General features: G+C 36.8%; 1 protein-coding gene across 3 annotated transcripts in view; it reads left to right on the top strand.

Moving 5' to 3' along the window:
- The window catches only part of LOC139132409 (D-aspartate oxidase-like), an 86,953-nt gene that overhangs the window by 4,295 nt on the left and 60,500 nt on the right, over positions 1–22,158 (top strand). For all 3 annotated transcript variants that reach the window (XM_070698757.1, XM_070698755.1, XM_070698756.1), the window contains exon 2: positions 18,830–19,029. In XM_070698757.1, coding sequence (XP_070554858.1) covers positions 18,839–19,029 — 191 coding nt within the window. In that variant the 5' untranslated portion in view covers positions 18,830–18,838. The remainder of the gene's footprint in view (positions 1–18,829; positions 19,030–22,158) is intronic.

Raw genomic sequence — 22,158 nt, 5'->3', positions numbered from 1 at the left:
GTAGATGTCTAATATTTAGATGGGCATATTTAGATTTCTACCCTATAGTTATCCCTATATACCAAAAATCGGACATCCAGCTCTATTAGCTTGCTCAGAATTAGATATGCGCATAATTAATGAGGTACAATATGTGGTGTCATAAGGTGTCCCATCATACCATTTATGAAGGGTGTAGCACTTGTGGTTTCTGAGTTGTGGACAAATATATATATTTGAGGTCAAAGGTCATCGAGGTCACGTGACATTTTGTCAAAATAATTGTATTGCTAAGTTATTCCTATATACCAAAAATCAGACCTCCAGCTCTATTGGCGCGCTCAAAATTATATATGCGCATAATTAATGAGGTACAATATGTGGTGTCATAAGGTGTCTTATCATACCAAATATGAAGGATGTAGCACTTGTGGTTACTGAGTTGTGGACAAATATATATATTTGAGGTCAAAGGTCATTGAGGTCACGTCACATTTTGTCATAATAATTGTATTGCTAAGTTATTCCTATATACCAAAAATCAGACCTCTAGTTCTATTGGCTCGCTCAAAATAAGATATGCACATAATTAATGAGGTACAATATATGGTGTCATAAGGTGTCCTTTCATACCAAATATGAAGGGTGTAGCACTTGTGGTTACTGAGTTGTGGACAAATAAGTATATTTGAGGTCAAAGGTCATTGAGGTCACGTGAAGTTTTGTCAAACAAATTATATTGTTAACTTATCCCTATATACTAGTACCAGAAATCAGACCTCTTGCTCTATTGGCTCGCTCATAATTAGATATGCACATAATTAATGGGGTACAATATGTGGCGTCATAAGGTGTCCCATCATACCAAATATGAAAGGTTTAGCACTTGTGGTTACTGAGTTATGGACAATAATGTATTTTTCAGGTCAAAGGTCACCAAGGTCACATGATATTTTGTCAAAATGTCTGAGATATCTGCATGAACCGATGGACTCACTGATGGACTCACGGACGGATATGAGCCAATCTATAAGCCCCCTGGACTTTATCCGTGGGGACAAAAAAACTGTGTCACTGCATCCTTTAGGCAATATGAATACAATGAGAAACTAAATTTTTATTTTTCTTGGCATCATACATGCGAGTCTATGGAGAACTGCCTTATACATGGGAGTCTATGGAGGTGTAAACTAAAAGTCCTCTAACACGGCCAAATTTGATAGCATTGTGAAACAAATCGACGTGCATCTGTATGGGGTTGGGTACTAGGCGTGAACGGACGGACGGACGCACGGACATGACCAAACCTATAAGTCCCCTCGGACTTCGTCCGTGGTAATTAAAAACAACGCAACAGTTATTACAGCTACACCGGCGGTAGGTTCATATCCAGAGCCCCGTACGGTCTGCCGCCGTCGCTTGAAAACAATCTCATGCACCCGGCCATATGGGCAGCTGGCCGGATGCATGACTTCCCGGAGAAGGCGAGCTGTCACGTTCAAGCTCAGGATTATTTGTCGATCAAATTTCAATAAATTTACCTTACCTAGATGAAATTTTGTCTATAGGCTGAAATTTCGCCAAAGTTTGACAAAAGTACATCGATTTTTCAGGTTCATATGCGACATTTTGAGTTTTGAGTGCAGACAGAAATAAGTTTTGAGGCAACATGGCTGCGACCCCATGTTGACCCCTAGCCCTGCGTACGATGCTATGTGCTACAGCTAACACACAGCATCGTACGCAGGGCCAGCGAGAGAGTTGCCGACATCGACGGTTATTTACGAGAAGTGAATAAAAGATTGTCATTTTTGGAAGCGATCGAGTAGCTGAGGTAGGCTGGGATACGACTTGGGCCCAAGAACGCTGAATTTCGGCAGTAATTTGGCTTTTTACGTCAAGTTCAAAATGGATTTGAAGTCACCGACCCTACGTACGGGTCTTTGCAGGGCTGTGGTGAGCGGGGCGGTTAGCTGTAGCGGAACACACAGCATCGTACGCAGGGCTAGTTGACCCCCAAGTGAAAATGTGTTCGCGATCAAATCTTCCTATATTTTTTCAGAATTTTCAACAAAATCATTGCTTCTTACATCTTTTGTAAAATATAAAATACTAAAATAAAACTGCGATGTGCAATGTCTCCAGATTTCTAAAATATCGTTCGTTGACCGTTCGACGCAAACTTGTGACGCATTTGAAATTCAATACTGACCGCCAAATAATCTTAATGAGACGAGATCAGTCTAGACATCCTCCAAATTATCCAACCATTCGCATTGGAGTTCAGCTCGCTTAGAGTATCATAACATTTTTCGGCCTTCTTTTAGATCGACCCTAATATCTCCCATTTAGGAAATAAATACACAAGCTACCTCGACAAAACTTCGTGCACCATCCAAGACCAAACGCACTACAAATCTGTCTTGACGTCATCATCTCCTTACATGGTAATCGGCATACCGTATTTTTTAGCAAAGGGGACACAGAATACGTCGGAGTATTCAGTTTCAAACGTATTACATTGTGTGATGTTGTCAAAAAAAGGTCATGTTACTGCAGTGGTATAAATTACCAAACACAAAAGTTCAAATCAGTTTATTTTGGACTGGCTTTACCCAACATTTCATATTGTTTCTTATGCCAGATTTGACCACGTGCTTACTGGCGACCCCTTTTCATGCAAATTTTGTGTCAAATGATGTGTTCCCCTGGAAAAACAAACGTACGATTTCTAAATGAAGGAGGCGAAATTTGCCCTCAAGACTCGAAAACACCCCTTTGGGGTGTACCTAGCTATTTTTAACGAGCTTCTCGAATCTGCAGCTCTATTTCGAAATGATGGTCTGGTTTTCTCAGCTCAAGGATAAGAGTTCTCCATCGCTGTGGGCATTACTATTCTCATTCGGGGGTACAGTTTCCAGTCGTAATGTTTTTCATTGTGTCCGGGATATAAAACCTTTCCTTTTCAAACTTTCTCTTTGATTAACACTAATCCTCATCTTGTCAGTGATTAAACATGTTTCAAGTTTAATGTTAAATTCTGGTCTCGAGCCCTCCTGTTCGACCAAACCGAAATTACCCCTCCCACTTTGGCTCGTCCAGTGGGTGTAGCAAGGGTCGTGCCATCGCCTAGGAAACGGAGGGTGCATTAATTGTTGCATTTCGATGCACATTTGATTATATTCAGAAGATTTTGTGGCAAAAACTCAGATAGAGAAGCATTTATATTCACATCTCACTTATTCAAGACTGGCTGAGAGCAGCACTTCCATTCAGTTAACATCATTACGCCATTTATTATGCCAAGAAAGATGAAGCCAATAAATTTTGCCCTCCCTGGTCTCAGCCAGAAATGGTTATACCTTACAGTTTTTCCCACGGAATGAAAACAAATGTACTTGGGCTGAGGCCCAAGTAAAATAAAATAAAATAAAATCTTATGGATACAGGTAATAAAAATGCAATTGCAAATTAAAAATTGTGATCTGAAAGTATTTGAACAATTTGTTGCCACAAAGTCATAGGTGGTTATATTTTTCAGGAGCCCTCTTACGTTAGGATCTGCTGTGTCACGAGTCTCAAAGTAGACAACTAATGCATGCCATGTCCTGTAGATGGCAGACAGTGATGCATTGAAGGAGAACCATCGCACATGGAACACTTCTTTTCAGCTGAGGAGATTCCAGCACAGACTGTATTTCCTTCATGCTTGCAACTCTTATTACAGCTGAATATTTGAAGTATGTGTAGATGTTTGTCACAATTTCTTGATATTTGGACAAATATTCAACTTTTAGCTGCTTGTCCTGTACAGAGTGCAAGTCTGTGGGTGATACAATGTATATTTATCAGCCAGGGATTTTTTTCTTGAGAAGTGCGGTGACTCTTCCCAGTCATGACGCTCGCACCGTCACTTCCCAGACCTACCAACTTCCCAGCACTGACATTTTCTTTGAATACTTTGGCACATAATGTCTCTGTTATGGTTGCAGCTTTTCCATCAGGTATGGCTGAATTGTCAAAGTAATGTGTCTCTGGATTGAATGTTTCTGTATTCAGCAATTTAATGTATATCACTAGTTTTTTCTCAACAGATACATCAGTGATCTCATCACATAGGACAGAAAAGAAAGGTGTTTCTTTATTTTCTTTTCCAGGTCATCTCTCATAACAGCAGCAATAGCATCTTGCATTTCTTTGACAGCAGCCTGAGACTCGTATGTAGCATTTTCTCCCTGTTGCAGGCAATTCAGACTCTCATACCCTCGAAGCCTGAGGAAGTTCAATAAAGATTGATACTTTACTGAAGAAACGCATCCTTTTGCCATCCAGTAAACAGTACGGAACGTTGCAACAGCTGCTTTAAAGCTAGCAGATTCTTCTTGGGAAAGCTGTGCTTCAGCATTAACTGATGCTTGTTGAAAATGTCTTTTCATTTGCAGTTCCTGTATGATTTTTGGTTATCTTTTGTATTAACATGTCTTGTTAATGTGGACGTTTTATAATTATGACAACCTGTCTCACCAGTAAACGGGTTCTTCTTGTTTGTTTCTTGCAGACATGGCAAAGCATTCCACTATCCTCATAGAACAGCCAGTGCCACTGTGACAACCACTTTATCTGAAAGAAAAGTACAACCCCTGTAAACTCTCTACTGTTCAATAAAGTTTACATTTTCACATACACATGTTTTTGGAGTGTAGTTTCTTGTTTTAATTGCATCTTCATGTTTCGCTTAATAATGTGCTAAATATAATAGCCATGCAAAACTATAAATGGCATTATAACTTGCTTTGACAGCCTTCGTTTGGCAAGACTTCCAGCCAGTAAAAAACAAATAAAATACATTTGATTGCTCAAAAACATTTTCAACAATAGATAGCATCACTTGTTTTTAGCATTCACTTCGTACACAAACATCCACATTTTCATCAATACCCAACAAGCCAAAGTGCGCAGCAGCAAGACTGTGGGCTGCACAATACTTTCTGATTCACTACAGATCCAGCTACCACGCGCGCAATGTTTATATGTCACTCACATGTAACTCGTTGTGGTGTTGATCAATGTTCCGCAACAGGGATCGAGAAAAACTCAAGAATCATGAAATTGTCACATTTTTTATCTTTAATACCCAACAATTCTAAAAATCAAGTGTCGGCAAAATATTATGACAAGTTTTTTTGAGGTTTTTTTTCCAAAATTTAGAATCCACGATGTGAAATCATGTGCACGTCATCATCAGCGTCAAATTTACACCACAAGCTCGCAACACATATTACATGCCTGCGGACTGCAGTTTTGATGCAAGCCTCCCCCTTTTGAAATTTCTTCTGGCTCCTTGCTAGCTTCAGGTGTTGTCTCTACCAGAGGAGCACTATCGCCACACTCCCTAGCATAGTGCACAATTCAACTTAAGCGTACAGCACATACGCATTAGCACTGCTGGTGGAAAGGGGGAAAAGTTGAGCCCGAAATAGCGCATAGGCTTACAGAAAACGCAATACTGACGATTTTTTAGCAATCGCGCATCCTAGATGGAACATTGATTCTCGGTATTGAGTAGTCCCCAATCTGTACCTGCCACAGTCAAACATTTGCCAAGTTTTTCAATTCATTTCCACCCATGGGAGAGTACTTTTGAAAAAAGTGAGACAACTTGTCTAGTCAATGAACACACCTTGCTTTGTGTATTATTAGAATATTATTTCTTCCTCTGAGTACTTGCTACTAGTATGTAATGTTAAAAACAATTTGACAACATTAACAACCAAAGTGTTTGATATAGACCACTGATATAACAACATCTGGGACAAAGTAATCATCAAAATAATCAAGAAAAGGGCTACAAAATGGATCATTTATAATGGACATAATGAAAGAAGTATTCATGTTTAATAATTAACTTTCCTTCAGAACTTTATAACCTGATTTGTTCATTACTTGCCTTCCCATAAGTGTGCCATTTGCAGTCCACAAACTTACTTCAAGTTTCATGCATCCTGCAATCATCAGACAGAAGAAGTAGTGAAAGGATTCTTAGCTCGACAGTCTTATACCGGTATATGTGTGATCGGGGTGTACTATTCTATTTGTAGGTGGTGTTAAAATTTGATAAATAATATTTGTTTTGGTGGCGACATTTTGAAACCAGCTCCAAGCGTTTGTTTAACAGTGTAGATTTGTCAGCACTGATAATGTGTAGTTTTTCTGATATACAAAGATTACATTGCTTGCTTATGTTAGAGTAACTTGATGCTTTGTCAATAATTGACCACGAAATGTCAAAGACCTGGTTCTTTTGTTTGAGGGACCAGATGTCTTGGAGAACTCGGTACAGTGCCGATATCTCTCATTACGGAACGATTGCATGTGATTAGTGTGATTAGCGAAGCCGTCTTGAAGGTGTTATCAGTGAGTCCGATGTAGACCTTCTCCGTGTTGTCCCCGTTGATACCTTGGCCTTGTAAACCACACCTTCAACTTGACAGTTACCCTTCAAGGGGCATGTAGACTTGTTCTGACAATTACAATCAGCTTTCTTCTCCCTTGAAATGTCAAGTTTTAACCTAATCAAAGTGCAATGTAAATTTTTTGGGTGGACTTAAATTAATTTTCTAACAATCACAATTTCATATAACACAATCCGAACTAATTTCGGAAAATCTGACAAAATTTCGGAATTTCCTTTTAATTTCAAAATTTCTTACCAGATATTAATGTTACTATATTACTGAATATAATTGTACCAAAACTTTCCACATAAGATATTTCATATCCCAAAAAAGGCCTTTTTAAAATTCATATTCACTAAAAAATTCAGCTGAATTTTTTGTTAAACAGGTTGTTCTGTAAAAAATTCAGCTGAATTTCCATACCAACATATTGTTCAGTAAAAAAATTAACTGAATTTTTAGCTCACATTTGGTATACCAATGTGAGGTAATCGTATATGCTGAATCAGTTCATTTGCATGCATGTCTGTACGTATGTATGTATGTATGTATGTCCGTCCACATCAAAAACAGCTAAACCGCAGCACCTTAGTATTTGGTGTACAGGTGCGCCTAGGGGTGGAGATGTAAATTTGTTCAAATGAACTTGTCAGTGTCAAAAATATGCAAATGACGGGGAAAAAGAAAAAACCCTGAAAATTGCTAAAACTCTGTAACCGTTGGTCAGATAGGGTTGAAACTTGGTGTGCAGGTTCCTTTAGGCATTCTAAAGTAGGTGTTTAAAATTGTGATGAAATTTGCATGTTTCTATTTTTAGGGTAATTTTTTCAGTTTTTAGTCAAAAAATGTTTTTCTCTGAAACCACTCATCTGATTGCTTTGAAAGTTGGTATACATGTTCCTCAGGATGACCTCAGTCAAGTGTATACAAATTGAATTGAAATTTTCATATTTGTAATTTTGGAGCAATTTTCCAAATTTTTGGACAAAAAATTTTTTAATCAAAAAGTACTGATCTGATAGCTTTGATATTTGGTATACAGGTTCCTAAGGTTGATCAAAATCAGTTTGATGAATATCGTGAAGATATCTTGTATTTTTGCTGAATTTTTTGGTTATTTTTCTCATTTTAAGTAAAATTTCTTCATCTCTGAAACCGCTACCCCGATTGCTTTCAAATTTGGATTGGATGTTTGCAAGGGTGTTACCCTTCTAATTGTTGAAATTACGACAAAATTGGATATACTGTTTTGGGGCAATTTTTGTCATTTTTTGTCAAAAATCGTAAAAAAAATTCTTTTTTAAGCCCCTGGACAGACAGCTTTTATATTGGGTATACAGATGTCCAGAGATGACAATAGTTAGATATGTGGAAATTGTCCTGAAATATACAAATTTGTATTTTTAAGACAATTTTGTCATTTTTGGTCAAGAAAACTTGTTCTCAAAATTACTTGTCTGATAGCTTTGTAATTTGGTATAAAAGTCCCGAGGGATTTTATTAGATAAATTTTCTGCTCAAAGTGTTTGGAAACCCCCAAATTTTTATATTTTAGGTAATTTTCTTTTATGACCTTAAATGACCTACACCAACCCAGGATATATTTTGAGAGAGTTTTGAAGGGTGTGAACATAATTTTGTCATAATTAATATCAATTTGTAATAAAATTTGATTCAGAAATAAAGCTGAGGTAAAGTTTTCCTTTGCAAATCAATTTTTGCAACTTTTGCATGTAAGACACACAAGAACTGATGATAAATTTGGATCCAGGATAATTCCAGATGTTGTAATCCCCCCCACAGTGGAAGGCATTTCACTATCTGTATCTGATTTAAGTGCTGTTTACATTCAAATGATAGCACTCATAGCATTAATTAAAACATCCCCAAAGTTGTAAATACATTTCCTGCCAGCTGGTCTTATGTAAACATGGTCAACCAAGGGATGGAACACGTGATATTCAGGAGGGGATAGGGGATAGAAGATTGATGAGGTAGCATTACTTTTTACCAGATCCCTTGTACATTTTTTCCCACTCTTTATTTTTTCCCCACTCTCCCACCTTTTCTTTTTGTCAAGCTTCTCTGGCTAATTTTTTTGTTGACATTTGCTTATGTATGTAGGATCTGCTTGTCCCATTGCTATAGAAGTTGATATGCATGTTCCTGAAGATGACCTCCAGTACCTAAGTTGCAGACCTTATTTGCTTTTGTCATTCTTGTTTTTCTGGTTTAAATATTTCTTGAATTTACCAATTCAAACCAAATGTGAGCACACTGTCCTTGACGGTATTTTTAGAAATCTGCTGAAATTTTGAGCTGAATTGAATTTGATTTCTAAAAATTCAGCTAAATTTTTGTCTTCAAACAAGGTATGCAGCTGATTTTTTACTTCTCGTGTCTATTTATAGACGGAGAAGGTAATAAATTTGAAAACCAGTATGCTGGTGTCAACTTCTACTTCCGTCTGTCAACTTCTACTTCCGTCTGTCAAGATCCGTTGACGTCATGCCATTGTGATGGGTCATATCATAAACTGGTGGGGGTGTTCATGGTTCAGGTTGAGATGTAGGAGAACGATTTTGAGCTGTGACAAAAATCAAGGGACTTAGCGGCATAGCCACAGTGTTAAGCCTTTCTCCAAGGTTTCTTAGCTGACTACAATTTATTACAGACTACTGAGCTGACGTTAGGGGTACTCACTTTGTGTTTGCTCACTCTGTGTGTGCTAGTGTTTGGTACTGCGTTGCGTGGATATCCCCTCGCCTCATGGCCTCACATGATATGGACCTGTTGCATAACCTGCAGATAATCATATGCTATACCTCTGAGTCTGAAAACGGTCATTATCATATACCTACATTCACGTGCCTATGTAAAGCTATGGGAGAAAGCGCCCTCAGATCCGTGCATTTTTTTTACGTATCACGCCCCGGCCCAGTGCCCAAATATGGGCAATCGCGTGCATTTCTGAACTATCTCGATTCTGGTTACTACGCGCGTTGTTATCCGCAAACGTTCCATTCGTACACAAAGCCAGCGCGAGATCAGGAAAACGACTGCTCGCTCAGATCGTAGTTGCGCATGGCGAGAGTGGAGCCGCGCAGGTGACATCGGCTTTTATTTCTAAATTCTAGTGAAATACTGTGTATACTAAGTGCGTGCCTGTTCAGTATGAATTGCAAGAAACTGACATCACGCTTTTGTCCTTCTTACACCTCAATTTCAGCCTTGATCTCTGTTGGTCACGTAATAGTACGAATGTTGCTTGCCCGTTCTAGAATTCTGCTGGTAAACAAATTACATCATTGTGTATATCAATCCGCGACGGGAAGCGGCCATTGTATTTATGAAAAACTGACACAAATGGCGATGAATTTTTGATATCGCATGCATTTTTATCTCTTTAACAATGTTGAATATTATGTAAACTACATATTTATCATTCCATAAGGTATATGATAAATCCTTTGCGACCCTGATACGGCTTTTGCGGCCCTTGGTCGTACGGTGTACTCGCACGCTCGGGCCATTCCGCCGTATGACCTCGGGCCGCAAAAGCCGTATCAGGGCCGTAAAGATTATTGTGTAAGCCTGTCGGCATTTTCGTAGCATTTTTTCTCATTTAATTTTGCAAAATATCGGCGAGTACCTCAATATTTCAAGATAACTCTTTCTTCCCAATCGTTTCCTGGAGTTTCAGAGTCATATGAACGAAAATGAGTGAAAGTTTTAGACAGGAAAATCGGACGTCGGCCATGTTCAATGTTTACAGTACAATCAGAAGTTTTAATTTGTGGAGGAAATAACTAACAAACACCGTTCATGATGCCCGCCCTCTAGAGGCAGACCTTCCTATATGAATACCACATTTGATGCCTGTGGAAAGCTCTACCACACAAAGGAGCATTTTAACTTTTAGAAAATGACAAATTGAATAAGAAGGTATTCTGAAAATGTCAAATAATGAGGAAAAATGCGCAAATATTCAAAATAAACAGGTTAACTGACTGGTCAGCCATAAAAAACAATGAAACTGTTTATGATCAAAAGTTTTTGAGATGTGCACATTTTAACAAATACAGAAATTATTAACATTATAAATATAAGACCAAACTATTTTTTGCAGGGATGGGACAGGTTTGAAATGAGGGGTGAGAGACAAAGGCACTCCTATTGCTGCATGTGGATGCAGCCACACCATTCCATTGACAGCATACTTATTCACTGTGTTGTGTTCAAGTTCCATATTGTACTGACTGTCATACAAGGATAACGTAAGCAAAAGAAATCAAATCAAATTAGAAAAGGATCAATGCTGTTGTGCGGATTTTGCTGAACATGGCTGATTTTAATATTTCGCCCTATATATTTGGTATCCGGAAAAGGCATATTTTGATGTAAAGTCAAAATTAACACTACATTGCTGACAATATATGTTACCGTTTCTGCATGAACTTTTCTTTTTTAAATTATAGAATATTAGTACTTCAAATAGATTAACAGTTATCGTGATGTCAACCCATAATTTTACTTCACAAAGACTGTAATTCTGCCAATTTTTTTTATTTTTCAGTCATTTTATAAATTTTGCACTGCACAAGATGATTGAACAAATTGCAATCTTTGAATTTGTAAACTGAAAGAATAAAAATCCTTTGGTCACAGATTAAATTATTTTTTGAAAGAAATTTACTTTTAAACACTTTTTGCATGTATTCTTTACACGGTCATGTAATTTAAGGAAAATATGCCTATTAAAAACAGTAATTTCTTCACTTTCAATTTTTTTTCAATACTATGACAATTATCAGCCATGAGGTTTTACAAACACAAGACCAGATAAGCATTTTTCATCATTTCCATAGGACTCTTTGGAAATTCCATTAAAAACAGTTAAAAGTGACTTAAAATGTTTGCTTGGTATACATTTAATTTACAGATGCCAGGTTGTGTATTTCACATACACTCAGGTCAGCAGGGAAGTGCGTCATTACTATTTTGGACTGTTAATTCTTATTTCTGAATTATTTAACTTTTTTCCACATAAAACTATCTTTAGGCAGTTTATACTGTAGCTTAGAATTTTTTTTATTGATATATTTAATCATCTTTTGGGTTCTTTGGGTCCATATCCAACCTCATGCCCCTACATCATCAACCATTTGCCAACAACTCCATGCCAACAACCAATTACCTGACCTGGCCACACATTAGAGAAGGTACAGCGTCATTGACAGTATTTTTAGATAATATCTAAAAATTCAGCTGATTATTCTGTTAATAAAGAAATATTCACCAGAATTTTTCAGCCGTGGAAAATCAGCTGAAAAATTCAGCTGAATTTTTGACAGATTAATATGATCCCAGAAAATTCAGCTGAATTTTATGTTGATCACATACTCGCTGTGGCACAAATTCTAGGATTACAAATTTAAATCTAGGGTCATATTTGTACACCTACCAACATTCAATCATGACATGATATAGTTCAAGTAAGAGTGGTATTATGTTTTGGACTTTGGAATTCGGAAATTTAGTTCGGATTCTGTTATATATGATATATGTTGTATTCACAAGTTGAACACTGGACATGCAACATGCTTTTGGCAATAGAAAAAGGCAGTGCAGTTGGTACAATTAAGAACAAAATTCCTAATAAAATCATTAAAACTTACAGCTACTGTTCTGAGGGAACAAACAGAGTGTCCTTGATACAGAGTTGTTCTGAACAGATAGGTTGCAGTCTACTCAGATTGTATAGTTTGTTTTGAAAATTGTCAATATATAAAAGGTTTCATTGATTTCCCCGGATACCACAGAATCTGGTTTTGATGATATGAATATATGCAACCTATTTATACACATACTTAATGGAACCCGGATGTGACAGGATCAGACTCAGAGATGGTAGAGATCTTTTCACAAAAGCAGCTGCAGTTTATTCCTCACTTAAAAGGGAAGAAAGGACAGGATAAAAGTCAAGAAGTGGTATTACTGCAGAAAACTTTGGAAGGAGAATAAATTTCCACAGATATCATCATTACTTCAATGTCAGTGCCTCATCAAAGCTGCCATGAGTGAGAGGAACAAAGAAACCCTATCACTGATCATTCATCCCTCTAGTGTGTATTCTAAATGAAATATCTGAAAGGATACTCACTGGCTTTAGGCCCTAATGACTGCAAGTTACTAAAATAATTTCCCTTTAACATAAGAATTAAATGAAATTATTTAATTTCAGGTAACTCACAACTTAACAGGCAAACACATGTACTATGTTGTCCTTTACAACCACTCAGTACACTGGCAAGGCATCAGTATATCATTAACAATTCACTGACCAGTTTTATATGGCTTCTCTTTCTCATTTTCAGAAGAACATGGCGCATTCTTTTCCTTTGCATCTTCTCCCTGGAAGCTAAGTAAAAACAAAGCATACATCATGTATAAATCATTTCGCAAAACCAAATATATTTACCTGCAGTCATGTAACTCAATACCCATCTTAGAAAGACAGAATGTCAGTATTTGACATTGCAGAAGAAGAGATAACTTATTAGCACTACTTTAACCCTTTACCTGCCAGACAGTATCACTTTCCCACCTGCAGTGTCAGTTAAAAGCAGTATTGAGTCAAAACTATATTTATTTTCAACCACTTGGCTTTATATGTTGTGACAGCTTTAGTCTAAAAATCATGTGTACATTATCTCTGTCTTTAGGGACCTTCAAATCTTCAAGTCTATGTTAAAATGCACCTTTATGGGACATGTTTTGCTTCACAAGTTTTACTACCTTTGATGTCGGTGATCATTGATTTACCAACACCATACTCGGCAGCCAACTTGCTTGCTGTCTCACCATGTTCCAGCTGGTCGATAATTGACAGCTTCTTTCAAGGTCAAGCACTTTGCATTTACGTTTCATGGAAGTGGGTTTTGATGACATAGCGTAAGTTGCTGAGATGAATTTGATGTAACCAGAAGGCTGTTTGATAATCGAATGAAAATTTTCATGTTCACTGTCTCAATTTATACACTTGAACGAGCAAGGTGTTTGACAGTTCTTTATTCTCAGCACATCAAAGATCGGTACGCCATTTTGACTTTTTTGTTTCATCTGGCCGATGGACGTGTTGCCGGCCTTTTACAGCGATTATCAGCTTTTGCACTTTACTCAGTACTGGAGACGATGCCGACTTCATCTTGACTTTTGCGTCAAGCCGACAATGTTGATTGACAGCCGTAATGACAGTTTCACTTTATTGTTATCAATCAAACCTCTTAAAAGTTGGGTGTCGTCGGTAGCCGTGCCTTTATGTTAGGCGGCAGGTTTGATAAACTTGTCAAGTCATTGTGATTGTTTCTAGTATCGCATCATTATCACCTCTCTGAAATCATTTTGTACGTTAATGCACATGCAACAATAAACAATTAAGACAGACAAATAAGCGGTATGGTTGTTGAAAGAAAAAATTTATTGAAGTGTGATATACGCACACGCCGACACTTTACGATCGGGACACAAAAATGCATTTTGCCCAACGCAGTGTAAACACACAAGAGTTTGGGGGACATGAATTGGATAACCAAACAATTCGGATAATTGACATTCGGATAATCGACGGTTTACTGTACAATTTTTTTGACAAAATGTCACGTGACCTCAATGACCTTTGACCTCAAATATACATATTTGTCCATAACTCAGTAACCACAAGTGCTACACCCTTCATATTTGGTATGATGGGAGACCTTATGACGCCACATACTGTACCTCATTAATTATGTGCATATCTAATTCTGAGCAAGCCAATAGAGCTGGATGTCTGATTTTTGGTATATAGGGATAACTATAGGATAGAAATTTTTTGACAAAATGTCATGTGACCTCGATGACCTTTTACCTAAAATATACATTTATGTCAATAAATAAGTAACCACAAGTGCTATGTCCTTTATATTTAGTAGGATGGGAGACCTTATGACAACACACGCTTTATCTCATTAATTATGCACATATCTAATTCTGGGCAAGCGAATCGAGCTAGAGGTCTGATTTTTGGCATATAGGGACCTTTGACCTTGATTATACATATATATGCATAACTCAGTAACCACAAGTTCTATACCCTTCAATTTTAATAGGATATTAGACCTTAAGATGTGACATCTTGTACCTCATTTATTATGTGCATATGTATTTCTTGGCTGGCCAATACAGCTAGAGGTCTGATCTTTTTTCCTGATTTAGAACCATAACTTAGACATGCCTCATGTGTTTCAAATTGGAAACAACGACATACCGGTAGACCTATGTGCCCATAGATCTCAACATATACACTCCAGTGATACTTCTTAATGACCACTTTTCCCTGCCCCATCAAGACTAATACTCCTATTACAAGTGGGGACTATGTCATTGTCAATGACTTGTTATGAATATTTTTAGGGGTTTTGCTTCTGACGACCATAAATGACTCATAGCAACATAAAACATGTTATAAGTATACTGTAGTCATATTTGGTATTGATCTGTATTAAAATTTGCTCAAGAAAACAATTTTGAGGTTATTTTCAATGTACTGGGCTTACTTAATCAAACATTTTATAGTGAAATCTGCCTGGGTATAAAACATTTAAAATGTCTGCTTCAAAGCCCTGTGGGAGCTGACCATACCGGTATGGTTAGCCAATTTCAAGTTCATAATTAACATACAGACAGAAATCAATAATTCTCATTAAAAATTACATTATTTTCATGAGTTGACCTAATATGACTAATTTTTTTTTTCTTTATGGATAAACTCAGGATTTTGGTTACTGTTGTTAAATAATGCCAGTGTATATTTTAATACCAATCAAACCTTGATTTTTAGCTCCCATTTGCCATACTTGTATGTCAATGGGGAGGTTATATCGTCGAAAAAGTCTGTATGTGATATATCTGTCTGTCTGTCTGTATGCGTGTATGTATGCATGTATGTGCCATATGTATGGAGGGTGTCTGTCCGTCCATATCAAAAAGTCTCGAACTGCTGCACATGTTAAGATGATTTGACAGGCAAAGACTATTTACGGTACATGTGCAATATTTGCCGTTTGGCGTGACATAAACATGAACAGGTCTGCATGATCGTGTACCGGTATTTCACACCTTGACACAAGCATGTGTTTTCCTTATTTTCGTTTCACAACATTGCCATTGTAAGCAGTGTGCAAAACTCACGCAAAATCTCTACTGGCCATGTGGGCCAGCAACTTTAAAAAATCACTGGCGCTGAAAGAAATCAACTGGTCTGATCCTCAGGTCAAATCCAAATATAATGCAGATTTTGTACCCACACTCAGTATAGGTGCCTAGAACATTTAATTGAAAAAATGAAAAGACACCACTTCAACATCCTAACATCAAAAATTTTTGTGCCTTTTACAATCATAATCATTCAGGGGCAAAACTTAATTGGCCAAGGCGTTGTTTTAATCGATGTGTATCAGCAATTTTTACAACGTTAACATAGCAGGGCTGGATGTACCGGTAGTCTTGTTTATATTTAATCAGCTACATGCTGTCAGTTACACAAACACCATGGCCGCTCCACACGTCAGACAGAGAAACACAAACAAATCACCACACTCTGCAGTGTCAATGCCATGTGTTTCTTCTTTATTCCTGATGAATTACAGTGTAGCTGATATTTTAATACATAGTATACCAAACACCAGCTACATTGTAATTCATCAGGAATAAAGAAGAAACACATGGCATTGACATTGCAGAGTGTGGTGATTTGTTTATGTTTCTCTGTCTGACGTGTTTGGAGTGTACACCAGGGAGTACACTGTGAAGCCTACTGTGAAACAACACCTACCGGTATCATCTGTCTCCTGTTTGCCACAACTTAACTACAATTACCGACCCCGAAGTAAATTTTGAAACAACTTTACAAACACAAGTGTGATAACATTAAGATAAACTTCACAGTCCACTCAGATAATTAACCTTTCCTTCCACAGATACCTTTAGGTAATTTTGCTATACCATCCATGTCTACCGGTAGAGTAGCTTCAGGGATATTGGCCCTATGTTTGATGGATGGTGCACCACAATATATGTAGATGAACTTGACATTATGAATATTTCAAGCTAAGGGAGCGTTCAGTTATTATGGCCGGGGGTGGGCCGGCAAATTCTTCCTGCGCATCGGTCAAAATAAGTGAACCCCCCCCTACCCATTGCACCAAAAAACTGATGACCCCCCCCCCCTTTTAAGATGACAAAAATTTCAAGACCCCCCCCCCCCCCCTCCCATCGCTTGAGTAAAGTTGCACACACAAACACCTCTTGGGGGCATGATAGAATAAAAAAAAAGATTCCCAGATTTTTTCAAACAGCCCTCCTTACAAGCTCACAAGTTGTTAATATTCAAATTTCCCCTTCTGACTTGCCATTATTTTGAAATTACCCCTCATGGTAGTCTATGAGAAAACTATGTAATACTTTTTCAATACAAAACTGTATCTATGCACCATTTATAGATATTTGATAATTGACCTAATTGTACTTTAATTGGAATAGGGTTGTTACACCTGGTATGTGGACAAAGCTTTGAATTTAGAATTTCACCAACAATGTTCATCTACTATACATGGGAGTCTATTATAAAATTGTAAATAATTTTTTTCCAATGAAAAACTTGCTGTACTTGTGGATATACAGATGTTCAATAATTAACATAAAGTAACTTTACTTGATTAGAATATGATGGTGCATATTATATGTAAGAAATCTGATTTTGGAATTTCACTGAAAATGTTCATCCACTATATAAGGGAGTCTATGAGGAAACTATCGACAATTTTTTTCCAATACAAAAATAGGTAACCCTTTGTATTTATGTACTCTCGATTATTAATATTAATGTACTTGATTCGACTAGGGTGGTAACAAATGGATTTGTTTGCCAGAAATTGGATTTTTTTAAATTTCACTGAAATGTAGATTCACTGTACATGGGAGTCTATGAGGAAACTGTGAGCAATGTATTTCCAAAACAAAAATAGGTAAATCTATGTATTTATATACTCTCGATTATTAATATTAATGTACTTGATTAGACTTTAGTGGTTACAAATGGATATATGTACAAAAAATTGGATTTTAGAATTTCACCGAGATGTTGATTCACAATACATGTTAGTCTATTAGGAGACTATGAATGATTGTTTTGCAATACAAAACTATCTAAATCTGTGTATTTACAGAGGTTTGATTATTCATTTTAAAGTACTTAGTTAGACTAGGATGGTTAAAGGTTGATATGTGTGCAAGAAATTGGATTTGGAATTTGACCAAAATGTAGATTCACTATACATTGGAGTCTATGAGAAAACTATGAATAAATTTTTACAATGCTTAACTAAATGAATTTGTGCTTTTATAGGTGTTTGATAATTGATACAAATGTACTTAGGGTATTTGAAAGTCCAGATTTTGACGACAAGTATGATATTGAAATTCATTACGGGACAGTAGCTTCTAAAAAACAGAGCACTTTTTAGCCCCCTTTCTGCACTGATAATATGCAATCTTAAGTAGTTCTATCAGATATTACATAACACCGAGTCAACAACTTCAATGATTGTCTGCAGGAGTAAAGTATATGAGGTTTTGAGCTTTGCCCAACAATCACTTATCGCTATCTCTAATCGCATACATTGTAAACAGCTTACAAGATGGCAAACAATTTTAATTGGGATGAAAATACCCGGTTAAAAGGCTAGTTCGCCGGGTATTTTTGCTCTGTTTTTTAGATGGGAGTGTCCCGTCATGTAAACCTAAAAGTATAATTTCACTTTTCATAGTTCTAGTAGTCTACAGGTAACAGTTAAATAATTTCCCTTACAAAACTTGCTATTTCTCTAATATGTAAGTAATAGGAATTGTTCATTGCCCTCAGTGAGCTTGATTTACAATATAAGACAAGCCTCAGAATTGCCAAGTCAAAATGTCATGTGACAGAGAATTATACTTTTGTTCACATTTGGTTAACGGACTTCAGAGAATGAAATCATGCAGCGAATCATTTTTATCTCCCAGAATATTTCTGAACACTGAAACTGAAACTGCTTTTTGATGGGACGGATACTTATGAAAATTAATTAAGTGACCCCCCCCCCTCTGAGCTGTTGGAAAAATACATGAACCCCCCCCCCCCTCCCCCTTGCACTTTTCAAATTTAAGGTGACCCCCCTGGATTTTGCCGGCCCACCCCCAGCCGTAATAACTGAACGCTCCCTAAGAACCATAGAAGCTGTAAAAACTTGGCTCTGCCACATCTACCCAAGAGTGATCAAAGTGTCAGTTATGCTTGTTTTTTTACTTTTCTGTAGCATTTTATAATGCCAAGCAGTGTGTGTATCGTAGGGGCAGGAGTTATTGGAGTTTCTACTGGAGTGTGTATTCAGGAAAATATTCCAGATGCCACAGTTACCATAGTTGCAGATAAATTTACACCGGATACCACCAGTGATGGATCAGGAGGTCTGTGGGAGCCCCATGCACTTGGAAATACACCTGTTCACCTCATGCAGTGAGTAAACAATGGTCAAAATGCTATTTTCATTAGATAGGATTCTTTTGGTCACTCATTGGTCAAATCTACTCATTGGCCAAATGATTATATCTACTTCAAATATAATTGTCAGGGCAAAATCCAATGCCCTAGAACCAGGGGTTTATAGCCTGCACATGCTGGCACTCTGTCAGTGAATGGTCCAGTATTTCAGCATATTATCTCAAACATGTTTGTTGGTCTCCGTGGACAAAGTCTGGGGGACTTATTGTTTGGGCTCCATCTGTCCGTCTGTCAACCGTCTGTCCATACAGATAACTCGGACATGCCTGAGCCAATTCCTTTCAAACTTTGTACAAAGATAAAACACTATGGCATACATATCAATGTCTATTGTTTTGTGGTATGGCCTGCATAATTAGTGCTAATTAGCATAATTAGTAATTTTTGAAAAAGAGCTCTGTTTCTTAAAAGACCATGCAAAATTTGATGAAACTTTGTGCCAATGTTGGTCACACAGAATTCTAAAAGCAAACAAAAAAAATTGTCAGTATCGTTTCAATTAATTTCTAATTTGCATATTTATTGAATTTTCATAATTCCAGGATTATGTCAAGAAAGACTGACTTTAATTTGATGAAACGTTGTACAGATGTTCATATACCAAAGCTGTAACTGTGTGCAAAGAGATCAAGCAGGATCATGTCAATCACTAGCTAATTTACATATTTAATGAATTTTAGCTCGCATTTGGAATATGTATACATACCAAAGAGAGGTTATATTATAAGGTGAATCATTTCATTTGCATCCATTTGCATGTATGTGTGTATGTATGTATGTATGTATGTCCGTCCATGTCAAAAACTCCTAAACCGCAGCACCTACTGTCTTAGTATTTTGGCGTACAGGTGAACCAAGGGGTGGAGATGTGAATTTTTTAAATGAACTTATCAGGGTCAAAAATATGCGAAAATATACGAAATACCCTACAAATTGCTAAAAACTCTGTAACCGTTGGTCAGATTGGGTTGAAACATGGCATAAAGGTTCCTTTAGGTATTCTAAATTAGTTGTGATCAAATTGGGATTAAATTTGCATGGTGTTTTTTTTGGAGTAACTTTTTAGCTCCGTTGACAGCGATGTGGAGCTCATCAAATAGGTTGATTTTCCGTCGTCGTCTGCCGTCTGTCCGTCGTCCGTCAACACAACAATTGCCTTCTCCTCTAAAACCGCAAGTCAAATTGCTTTGAAATTTCATATGCAGTTCACTTGAGATGACCTCACTCAAGTTTGTTCAAATTGAGGTGAAATTTGCATATTTGTATTTTTAGGGGTTTTTTGCTGGTTTTGGTAAAAAAATCTTCTTCTCTGAAACCGCTTGTTCGATTGCTTTGAAATTTGATATGCAGTTAGTTTACTTTAATAGGGTGACTTCAATTAGATTTGTTCAAATTGTGGTGAAATTTGCATATTTGTATTTTTAAGGCAATATTTGTCATTTTTGGTCAAAAAATCTTTAAAAATCTTCTTCTTCAAAACTACCTGTCAGATAGCTTTGATATTTGGTACATAGGTCCCAAAGGATTATCTAATTCAGATTTATTCAAATTGTGCAGAAATATGCAAATTTGGTGTTTTAAGGCAATTTTTGCCATTTTTTGTCAAAAAATGTGTTTCTCAAAAAAGAACTGGTCTGATAGCTTTGAAATTTGGTATACAGGTTTCTACAGATAAACTAAGTAATATATTGAAGTTCTGATGAAATCTGTAATTTTGGGGCAATTTTTACCATTTTTGGTCAAAAAATGTGTATATCCAAAACTACTCATCTGATAGCTGTGAAATTTGGTATACAGGCTCCTACAGATAAATTTAATGATATTTATTGAAATTATGATGAAATCTGCAATTTTGTATTTTTGGGGCAAATTTTTCCATTTTCTGTCAAAAAATGAAATTCTCAAAAAATACTGGTTTGATAGCTTGGAAATTCGATATATTCAGGTTCCTACAGATGACCTAAATGTGATATATTGAAATTATGATGAGATCTTCAATTTTTAGCTACTATAGACTATAGTCTATAGAAGCTATTGGAATGGGTATCCGTCCGGCGTCCTTCGTCAGTCTGTATGTATGTATGTATGTATGTATGTATGTATGTCCGTTTGTGAGGCGTCCGTCCGCTCAAATATCTTGAGAACCGCAGTACTTACTGATTTGATATTTGTTGTATAGATGAAAAATATGATTTTGAGAAACTTTTTTTTTTAATTTTTTGATATTGTTGAAAATAGGAAAATTAATGCCAAAAAAGGCGTTTTTGGTAAAAAATCTTCTTCTTCACAACCGCTGGTCAGACAGCTTTGTTATTTGGTATACAGGTCCCTAGGGATAACCCAATTTAGATATGCACGTTAATTTCTTTTGTGATACGATCAAATATGGCTACCATGCGGCCATTTTGTTACAATTTTTTGGATGTACGGAGCCATATCTCAGGCACTTCTCAACCGATGTTATTGTAAATTCGTACAAGGGCATCAACATTTGTCATACATGTGCATGTCAATTTGTTTCACGATACGATTCAATATGGCCGCGTTGCAGCCATTTTGTTTTGATTTTTCCATGTAAGGAACCATAACAAAGGCACATTTCAACTGATTTTATTGTTGGTACAAGGACATTAACCTTTGTCATACATATGCACGTCAATTTGTTTCACTATACGATTCAATATGGCTGTGTGGCAGCCAATTTGTTACGATTTTTTCATGTCCCAAACCATAACTCAGACATGTATCAACCAATTTTATTCAAAGTTGGTACAAGGACATTGACTTATGTCATGCATATCTACGTCAATTTGTTTCACGATATGATCCAATATGGTCACATGACGGCCATTTTCTTACAATTTTTTCATGTCAAGAGCCATGACTTAGGCACTTTTCAACTGATTTTGTTCAAAGTTGGTACAAGGACCTTGACCTACCTGGTATGTCATACATATGCATGTGACTTTGTTTCACGATATGATTCAATTGGCTGCGTGGCGGCCAGTTTGTTTCAGTTTTTTTATGTCCAGAGCCATAGCTCAGGCACATCTCAGCCGTACAAGGACATTGACTTATGTCATA

This window comes from Ptychodera flava, chromosome 5 (assembly GCF_041260155.1).
Source record: "Ptychodera flava strain L36383 chromosome 5, AS_Pfla_20210202, whole genome shotgun sequence".
Classification (NCBI taxonomy): Eukaryota; Metazoa; Hemichordata; class Enteropneusta; family Ptychoderidae; genus Ptychodera; species Ptychodera flava.
Note: the sequence above shows the minus strand (reverse complement) of the source record. Positions and strands in the feature narration are given on the sequence as shown.